The sequence below is a fragment of the Anopheles moucheti genome, chromosome 3 (assembly GCF_943734755.1).
Source record: "Anopheles moucheti chromosome 3, idAnoMoucSN_F20_07, whole genome shotgun sequence".
NCBI lineage: Eukaryota > Metazoa > Arthropoda > Insecta > Diptera > Culicidae > Anopheles > Anopheles moucheti.
Window position 1 is genome coordinate 90,275,613 of NC_069141.1, and position 10,580 is coordinate 90,286,192.

The 10,580-nt window shown below is 48.0% G+C and overlaps 1 protein-coding gene and 1 long non-coding RNA gene across 2 annotated transcripts; both read left to right on the forward strand.

Moving 5' to 3' along the window:
- Nucleotides 1-28: 28 nt before the first annotated feature.
- LOC128305231 (uncharacterized) lies at nt 29-484 on the forward strand. The gene is made up of 3 exons (XR_008287452.1): nt 29-166; nt 234-330; nt 407-484. It is a non-coding gene; the product is annotated as an uncharacterized LOC128305231 (long non-coding RNA).
- Nucleotides 485-1,075: 591 nt separating this feature from the next.
- LOC128303878 (mucin-19) lies at nt 1,076-10,017 on the forward strand. Its single transcript, XM_053040959.1, has 8 exons — nt 1,076-1,184; nt 1,278-1,705; nt 2,185-3,900; nt 3,964-4,618; nt 4,886-9,221; nt 9,288-9,464; nt 9,534-9,650; nt 9,726-10,017. The coding sequence occupies exons 1-8, from the start codon at nt 1,179-1,181 to the stop codon at nt 9,911-9,913; spliced, it is 7,623 nt and encodes a 2,540-aa protein (XP_052896919.1). The 5' UTR covers nt 1,076-1,178; the 3' UTR covers nt 9,914-10,017.
- Nucleotides 10,018-10,580: the final 563 nt, after the last annotated feature.

Below are 10,580 nucleotides of genomic sequence, written 5' to 3' on the forward strand. Positions count from 1 at the left end.
GATTAAAAATGGCATCCAATCGAAAGAGCCAACTACCTCCAAGTGACTGGAAAGTTAGGCCACTGAAATCGGAAAGGCAACATAGAGAAAAGTGGTGGAAAGTTGACCAACGCATCGTCGAGACAAGTTGACGCTGAAAACACATGAAGGCTACTGCGGGATTTTGGTAAGTAACTGAATTCAATAAATTTTGTATAATTCCTCTAATTTACATCTTCCTTTTATCGGTGTAGGTTAATTTTTTGTTATTGAAAAGTGGTTGGCACGAAGGACAAGACCATGAACACTGCTCACGAAGAATGAAGCGAAAAGGACAGAAAATGAAGCATGGTAAGTGTGCACTTTGGTGTGTTTTATACAAAATATAATGATTTATTCATTAATTGAAACTTTGTTCCATTTCCAGACCTACGCATAACACCATATCTATAACCAAGAAAAGTGCAAGTGAAAAATATGTTAATAAAAGCAATAATAAATTATTAAAAAAATACTTTTTGTCCTATGAAATGATGACATAATCCCAATATGCAAGCAAATAACGCACCCATACCTAAGCGGTTACCGCGCTGCACACCAATACATGCACAAAAAAACTCTTCGTTAAACGGGCTTCACAGAGGCTTCACTTTGAACGAGTGAAGCCTCTGTGAAGCCCGCTTAACGAAGATTTTGACCGCTGGGAATCAACGTAAACCCTCCATGTCAAAGTAGCAACTTTTTTAACGAAGCTAGTGTCAAGACCGTCCATCTTTGCGAGGCAGAAATTGCTGGGAAAGTTGATCCTGTTTTGATGCTACGCAACCGCGGTGAGGTGTTGTGGTCAATCCGAAACCCATTTACGCGCGTACCCAGCCGCATACCATTCATCATGGTAAGCAAAATGAGAGAGATCGGTAGGAGGGTGTAAGTGATAAAACTCCCAAAACCTCGCAAAAGAATTCGGCAAAAGGAAAACAAATTGCGCGTCCACAACACTACCTACAAGGTAGACACTGTCCGGGGAAAAGGGCACGCCAACAGCTCGACAACATCATTATTGCTGTGGTTCTTAAGGAATCAATAGCACAGGAAGAGGAGAGGAACAATAATATGCACCTACCCAGCTTATCAGTGAACGCGTAAAAGTGGCGATTGTCAGCGATAATTTGAGTTTTGAGCGCTATTTCCTCCAGAAAATGCAGGTAAGGGAGCTGGGTGGAAAGTGGAAGGAATGGAAAGCTATTTGCATCCGTTCGGGCATACATTGTTTTCGTTTGTTTGTTCTCCAAACACAGCAAGTAGACGATCCCCCTTATTTGACTGTAGGAACGGAGGTTAGCGCCAAATACAAGGGGGCATTCTGCGAGGCCAAGGTACGCAAGGTCGTGCGCAACATCAAATGCAAGGTCGCGTACAAACAGCAGGGCCTCGGGTCTGGTGTCGTCTCCGATGATCAGATCAAGGGGGCACTTCGGGTGGGTGCGACGGTCGAGGTCAAGCATCCGGAGCGCAAGGAGTACGTCGAGGCGACGCTCACCAAAATCCAGGACTGTTCACAGTACACGGTGGTGTTCGATGACGGCGACATAACGACGCTTCGACGTAGCGCGCTGTGCCTGAAGAGTGGTCGGCACTTCAACGAGAGCGAAACACTTGATCAGCTTCCGCTGACACATCCGGAGCACTTTGGGAATCCTGTTATAGGAGGACGCAGGGGTCGCAGGTAAGCACTATCGTTAAAAAACGCTTAATTGAGAATCGGGCCAGAAAAGAAGCTATCGTGCACAAAAGCTGTGTTTACGTTTACGAATAGCGCCTTGCATAAACTAGAGGGAGTGGTGTACGATTGGTAGAGAAATGAACACAAATCTCCGATAACCCTCTCGGATGTGTATGTCTGTCTCGGTGGGTTGGAGTGGAAGTGATTGTTTTTTCTGCTTTTGGTATATGAAACCGTCTTCCGGAACAAAATGCCGTTGTGCCCATTTTTGCTTACGCACTATTTTCTTTCATCACGATCGTGTCGATCACATATCTTGGCTTCAGTCTTCTGTACACCGTTGTCGAGTTATCACTAGGATTCAGTTATAGAGTGTCTCTGTTCTCTAGTATAAAATATGGTTTGGGCATTGAGGTTTGTGGTAGACAGTAGGTTTTTATTTAAATAACCAAGCAATAATGCGTTTCTTTTTTTCTCTCTAGATCACGGCACCTCTTGCCGGATGAAAGCTCCGACGAGGAAGACGAACCGACCACACATTCCCGTTCGAACGCCAGCGATAAGGAGGAAAACATCGGCAAAGTGGTCTGCGTGGAAACGAGCGATAATAAGAAGAAAAATCCGAAAGAAAACTGGTTCCCTGGGCTTGTGGTTGCTCCGACCGCTCAGGACACGGTGCGCATCCGTGTGAAGGACGAGTACTTGGTGCGCTCGTTCAAGGACGGTCGGTACTACACCGTGCCGAAAAAGGAAGCGACCGAGTTTACGCGTGACAGTGTGAACAGGTCCGAAGCAGCCGCCGTTTCGGCAGCAATCGAGTACATGGATAATGATGTACTTCCACCGCACTGGGACAGGGAAGCACTGTTCGGCACGTCAGGTAGCTGCAGCGATTCGGACCAGGAGCTCGAGACGGATAGTTCCGACGATGAACCTACCGAGGAAAAAGATCATTTTGTGGCGCAGCTGTACAAGTTTATGGACGATCGAGGAACACCACTGAACAAAGCGCCATCGATCACGAATCGGGACGTGGACCTGTACCGTTTGTTTCGCGCCGTTCAAAAGCTACATGGTTACAATCGAGTTACGACCCAGAACCAGTGGAAGCAGATCGCGCTACGGTTGGGCTTCTCCCCTGCTACAGCCAGTATCACCAACCTGGTGAAGCAGGCGTACAAAAAGTTTCTGTTCTCGTTTGAAGAGTTCAACCGCAAACTCGGATGTACGATGGTACCGCATCCGAAGACGAGTCGTTCAAAGGGTCGGAGTCTTGTACGTGCCAGCTCGGTTCAGTCGCCCAAGTTGGCCGAAAAGGAAAAGCTCCTAACGGCAAAAGAGAAGGCAGCATCGGTCGCTGCAGCAGACGCGTCAGCAAAGGCAAATAGTTCCACGGCTACAATCACGGAAGCGTCTAACTCAGCAGTAGAAGAATCGGGCAATACGAGCGAATCGAGCGCTGCGGAAAGTGCCGTATTGAGACCGAGCAGTACCAAGCGGAAAGTTGGTGGGGGGAAGGTGAAGGCGTTGGTAGATAAGTTCGAGGAAAAGGAGAAAGAACGGGAGAAGGAGAAAATAGCTGGAAAGGGTGGCGGTGAAAGCAGCGGATCGTCGGGTGGTGGCAAAAAGGAAGATAGTGGACCGGCCTCAGCAGTGAAGAAAGAAAAGCTCGCTGCGAAAGCAAAATCCGTTGAACCAGTGGTCGAGAAGCGGGGACGTAAGAGGAAGGATGCCGATTCGGTAGACTCGAAAAAGGATGACCGTGAAAACACAACCGGAAGCGGTGTTAGCAGTGCGAGTGGAACAGAGCGAAGCATTAAGCAGGAGAAACAATCCACCATCAGTAGAAAGGAAGAAGGCAGTGGCGGTGGCGGTGGCGCTGGTGGTGGTGGTGGTGGTGGTGGAGGTGGTGGTGGTGGTGGTGGTGGTGGTCCACCGGGAAGTGGAGGTGGGGGTGCTGGAGGAAATGGGTCTGGACCGGGAACAGCAGGTGGTCATGGTGGCAGTGGAAGAACCATTAGCCCGGCAAGTGCAGTTTCAGTTGGATCTACCGTTCCCGACTTCCCAATCGAGGTGGGTGATAAGCTCAAAGTGTACTATGACGAGCAGAAGGTGACATATGAAGCGAAGGTGATCGAGATAGCAAAACAGGAAGGAAATCCCATCTATCTGGTACATTATACCGGTTGGAACACGAGGTAGGACAATCATATTCGGACTGCAGAATCGGCCGTTGTAATACAAACATTTTTCATTCCCAGGTACGATGAATGGGTTCGCAAGGAACGTATTGCGGAGAATTTAACCAACAGTAAAACCAAGAAGGGAAAATCTTCCTCTAACACCCCCACGGGGAGTGGAGGATCGACAAGTAAGGGCCCTGCCGGATCTACCGTCACAGCGGGAGATAAAACGCCAAAAGTTGCTAAACGCAACCGTGGTAATTCTAAAGGTGAACAGAGCAGCGGTCCGGGAGGAAATTCTACACCTCGTTCGACGACTCCCAACGTTGGGCGGAATAAATCACCGGCCACTCCATCCAACCGGAGACCGCTCACCCGCGGTGGATCGTCTGCGGCTACGGGATCATCCCTTTCGGCTTCGGCCGCCGCGGCTGGTAGACGAACGTCCAACAATACGGACATTTCGTCTTCACTGTCTGTGCCGACCGATCCAGATAATACCAGCGACACCGATTCGGATGAACCGATGCTGAAAAAGTGCACCACCAACAGCACCTCGTCGACCACCTCTTCCAACTCGTCGATTTCCATCTCATCAACGAGCACGAAAGTAAGTACAACAGCCGAGGCCGGTTCGTCGTCCGACGCTGCGGCCATATCGGACGAGTTTTCCAACGGAGCATCCAAGGGTGGTGGTGGTGTTGGTGGTGGTCGTGACTATGATCTCAATCAAGTAATTTCCTACCATACTGCGCTGCATTTAACAGCTCGATCCAGATCTTTACTAACCGGGGGTCAATCCTCTCTTTCTCTTTCTTTTTTCTATATCCTATTCCCTCTCTTTTATGTCGTTTTCGGGTTCGGGTTTGCGCTTCACGTCGCATCATCATCACATTTTGGGTACTGCTTTCGTTTTCAACTTCTTTTCTTATATGTTCAACCCGTTTATTAATCGTTCCATATGATCCTCCACATCCACCCTGTCGATCATTCATTTTAGATACGTTCCGAATTGAAGGGCTTCAAGGAACTGAAATCATCTGGATCGCCAGCATCGGACACAACAACGACTACAACCACGACTGCCGGTGCAGGAGAAGGACCCGCATCCGCGTCCTCTGCGACGGATGTGCCGAAACATCTTATACCGAAGCAAGAACCAAATGTGCACACAAGAAGTAGTTCCACCGAGGTGAAGGAATCACTTTCGAGTTCCAACACACCACTGGCCACGATCAAGAAGGAGCTGACTGCCTCGGCGGCAGTGAAAGAGGAAGAATCTACCGTGACCGAGGAGGACGACGAACCGGAAAAGTCATCTGAATCGGAAACCCTTAGCGAAGAAGATTCGTCGCAGTCCTCCAATAAGGCATTCTCCAGCTCACCCATTACAACGATGGTCGATTCAGACACGGCCGAAACACCACTGGCAGCGGGATTAGTTATGAGTCCCAAGATTTTGGCCTCGCCTCCACCGAGTGTGGAGTGCGAGGATTCATCATCCACCGAACCTTTAATAACGGTAGCTAACAAAGCAGCAGATGCAAAGGCATCCCTTGAAAAGGGTACAGCGGCAAGCATTAAGAAAGACGTGATCGATGGAGGGTCAGGTGTTGAGAAGACAGCCACAGCACCAGCATCGACAGGAAAACCTCCGATTAAAACATACGGTACGGCAGCAACTATCATTGCCAACTCGGAAAAGATGGCTTTCTGTACGGTACGTGATGCGAGCACAGAAAACGAGTTGAAACCGCAACTTGCTGTACCAGCATCGAAAGATTCTGTGCTGGAATTGCCTTCGAAAAATAATCCCCCGATTGCGGCTCAGGCAGCAGTAGTATCTCCTTCGCTTTCGGCACGCTCGAAAACAGGAGTAACGGAGGATAAATCCACTATTGTTGCTTCTAGCATGACGTCGCCATCTGCAACTAGTGGCCGCACAAATACCAGTTCTTTAACGACACCTGTAAAAGCTAGCTTTGGGTCGTCTCCATCGGCTACAGCTGGAAATTCTAAAGAAGACTCCCCTGCGCCATCACTGGGAGTAATCATCGCTGCCGGATCTAATGCTCGAGCAATAAAATCCCCGAAATCTTCGCCTTCCGCAATACAGTCGATAACATCATCTGGCACAGCCTCGCCGGATGATGGTAAGGGAAATCCATCGACGATCTCTCCCGTCGGTCCAGCGAACAATCTGTCCCAAACGACCAGCTCCTCTCCACATGGAGGTGGTTTCAATTCGCTACGTGCGGAAAAAAAGCAATCGACTGTACAACATTTGGGACCGGGAACGGGAGCGAGCGTAATGGAAAGGAAGTTTACCCTTGGACGAGAAGGAACCTCCGCATTTTCATCGCCGGCAAGCTCTTTATCAGCTCAATCCGCTCTTTCCGCAGCAACTCCGGCAACTTCTTTAAAACATGGCAATTCCGGTTTGCTAGGGGAGAAAAAACACTTCTCCTCGTCGACGCTAACACCGGCACAAAATAAGCTTCTCAGCAAGGAAGCCCTGTCCATAAAGTCACTGTTTGAATCGACCGCTAACCGGATGGAAGAAAAGATTTCGGACGTGTACGAATTTGAGGATGAGTATGACGACCCGGCAGATACAGGGGCTGGACCATTGGGAGCAATGGGCGCTGCTAGTGGTACAACCGGAAGCGGAACAGGTCCTCGTAAGCTCGTATCCGATGTTCCACCTGCCGAGGTAGTTAGCTCACTTTCGCTCACCTCCTCCACAGGATCATCCTCTTTGGGAGGTCAGTTTGGGGATGAGAAAAGGAAAAAGCCATTACAACGGAAGTCAACGGCCGTTCCAGTGGATCCTTTGGACACTTCCAATTTCGGAACGGGCAACTATAGTGGGGCTTTGAAGCGCGCGAAAAAGCCCTCGCCGGTTAAAGCTGAACCGATGGTAGTGGAAAATAAATCTCCAAAAGGATCGGGTATTTTACGCCGTGAGCCTAAAGAGAAAGAAGAGAAGGAACAAAAGCAGCAGACGGAGACTGAATCGGGAACAGTGGCTACGGAGACACTTCGCTCGACAGTTTCTTCTGCGGATGCCCCAAAAGAAAAGTCTATCCCTAAGACGACATCAGCTGTAGTTACTACCTCTTCTCAAGTAGCATTAACGACCGCTTTTGTACAAACACCTGAAAAGAGTGACTCAACGTTTGATGTGCTACGGAAATCTCCGAGCTTCAATTTGGTTACTCCTGGTCCCCTGGGCAGTAAGGAAGAAATGTTTAAATCACAGGAAGATATCGAAACAAAACCTACTCCTCCACCATTGCCAGCAACGACAACACCTGGAATATTCACGCCTGTTATTTCAGCTTCCTCGATTGGCAGTGGTGGTGTAAGCGAACGATCAATCTCTTCGGTGCTTTATCCACACGGTAAAGGCCCATCTACTTCCGTGCTGCTAGCAAAGGCAGGTGACGAGTGCCAGAAAGAGGAACCAACGTTGGAGAATTGCAAAAAATATTTTAACGATATGAACTTTGAATTTGACGCTCCGACTGTGAAAAAACCACCGTCGATTGCGGACAAGGTGCTGAAGGCTTTAAGTGAACAGCAGCAGCAGCAGCAACAGCAACAACTGCAAACGATAAAAACAGAAAAACCGGACTTCCCAAAGTACATGCCAAGTTCGATGCATCACCACTCGCTACCTAACACGCCGAAATCGATTATAAACAGTGGTTTGTTATCCTCACCGGCAATGGAAAGTGGTACACCAATGTCATTCGGTTCCACAGTGCATCCAACGATAAAATCGGAATCCATTAGCAGCGGTGGTAATACTGTCGCAACCGTGGTTTCGTCCTACGCATCACCCATGATGGCTGTAAATCATCTACCAAAACCGGGATCATTGGGTGGAAATGAAACACCACAGTCAGGAAAGGCGCACGAAGGCATGAAGATGGAACCGGAAGATTCTCACAACTCCGCGACAAAGCCATCTCCGATCAGTAGTGAATCGAAAGCTGCGACCAATCAATCGCAGGGGTTATCATCTTCCAACACTGGTGGGGCTCAGAAGATTCAGGCCTTTGAGCAAATTCCCACGTCCCGAAGTAACGATCTAACAGAATCGCTACGAAAGCTGGATCCCGATCCACGGTTTATTCACGACGACGAATCTACGGACAGTAACGATTCGGAACATCGTCTGATCATTGAGGATGCGGAATCGCAAGGCAGTGGTGAACCTGTCACAGGTAATGCGATGGTACATTCGCAAACGGTTTTAACGAGCTCCTCTGCAGTGCCCAGTAGTACGGCTGCAGTGATCGTCCATTATGAGAGCAAACCGGTCGCTTCAGTGATCTCGGCCAAGAAAGAGCTGTTTGAAGAAAAACCACGATCTGCTACATCTTCCATTACGCTCGAGATGGCTTCAGCTGCGTCGGCCGCAGCTGTTGCAGCGGTAGCAGGCAAAGAAAAACTCATCCTAAAGCAGGACCAGACTGGACCAACGGACAATACGCTAGCTTCGTCGCATGTGAAAGAAGATACTACGAAATCATTCTCCGGCGCATCACCAGCATCGTCGGAAAAGAAACCAATAGGTGGCGCAAAGCAAAGTCTTCTCGAGGCAATCATACAGATGAACACGGCCAGCCGCGGTATGAGTTCTGAAGAGTATTTGATGCACAAGGTCCATGAACAACAGCCACCGCTACAACAACGCGTCAGCGTTGATGGTGAAGGTCGTAAAGACGTGTCCTTCCCAGCGCAGAAACAATATGACACTAGTGTTGTTACTGCGACAGCATCCGTCATAACTTCGACGGGGTCGAACGAATCGTTAGGATCTTCCACGGTATCGCTCAACGCAGAGGATTCGCCTTCACAATCCCTGCACTATCTTCAATCACAGGCACCACAAGCTCAGGCGCCGAACAATGAATCCCTGTCGTTACTGCTCTGCGAGGAAACGATTCCAGGGTCTCCAGCACCGAAAGATCAGGATCGACTGCAGCCATCCACAGTCGGACGTAAGGTGTATGCTGAGACACCGCTGGCGCCGCCTTCATCATCGTCATCTTCTTCTTTCCTACCACCACAAAACATTCAAACCGCGACCGATCTGAAACCCGTACCGATGGATCTAGAACCGCCGGTGGTAACGATAACGATCGGTGGTAATACGACGATCAGTAGTACCAGTCAAAGTGGACAGACCGGTGGAGTGGGATCGTACGCTTCTAATCTTCAACAGCAGCAGCAGTCATTAAGAAGCAAAGTAACTTCCGGTGGAGGAGAATCCACCGCCGATACTCCGAATAGCTCTCCAAGGGATTCGGTTAGTCAGGACGAAAGTAAGTCTTTGTTTTTGCCACAATTAAACTCGCTTGATTGTACTGACAAACGTCTTTTTTCTTTAGCACATGATCAAGAATCGTTATCGCCGATGAAAAAGCGTCGTCAACGTAAGCCGAGCGAAGAGCCAACGCTCAAACGTCGCCGCACGGGTAATACCAGCCTGGGTGGCTATGGCTTTGGAAATAATGGTTCTAATACTAGCTATGGCCGTAATCAACGAGGTCTTAATACAAGCAATGGTATGTCGAACGCAGCGATTGTAAAAGAAAACTGTTCTTTATCATATTTTTCTCCTCTTTCGTCAACAGCAACAGACAGTGAGGACAACTCAGATAATTTAGCGGCATTCCACCGATCGTCCTCGTTAATCTTTGTTGGAAGTAAAACCGGCCGTCCCTGTCAGTACAATTTCCTGGTCAATTTAGGTACAACTGCAGACGGATGTTCTCATCTTGAGTATGCGATTACAATTCTCGTCTATTTCACGTTCTTTTCCGCAGATCCATCCCTAAACAGTAACCACCGGATAGGGATTATAAGGAAAAAGATACAAGAGTTGCGCAAAACGTACAACGCGATCAAGGCCGAGTTGGCGAGTATCGATCGGAGACGCAAGAAGCTACGCCGCCGAGAGCGAGAAAACAAGAAGCAAGCCAAACTGAACAGTGCCAGCGCCGGCAACAACTAATAAGCAGACGGTGCTGATAGTTTCTTTCGTTTTTGTTTTCTTTTTTTATTTGTTTTAATTTCTCCCTTCGTTTGCATTAACCCGTTTGTTCCGACTTTCACAGCAGAACAGCAGCACAATTATTAGCAGTAAGAAGGGAGAATGGATTGTGCTTCTGGAGAGAATGTACAATGCGCTATGGTCCATGTCTCAAATGTGCACATGAACCTTTAGAAAGTTTCGATAGCCGGGGTTTCTACACGCTGGTAAAATTTTATTTTAGATTTATTTTAGAAGCAATTTTCTTACACGATTTTACTTTTATTTGTTGTTTTAGTGTTGATAGGATTTTTCTATACTGTGCATTGAATTAGTGAATGATTTTTTTATACTTATCCGATTGGCTATATCCTTACCGAGTTGTTGACTTGTAATGCTATTAAGACGTGAGAGTGTGAATTTAAAAACTTAAGCTATACATAGTGAAGTAACAGTGATTTCTTGAAAAGGGTATAAAACACGGTTGAATCAGCTGATAGTATTTTAAACGCTCATTTCCGTGTTTGTATAATGGAAGGCCAATTTTAGAGTAACGTTCTTAAGTGATACAGCACACCCAACAGTGCATTATGCGATATTATGCATTGCACTACCTTTAGAATTCTAAACAGATCTTTACCATCCATAG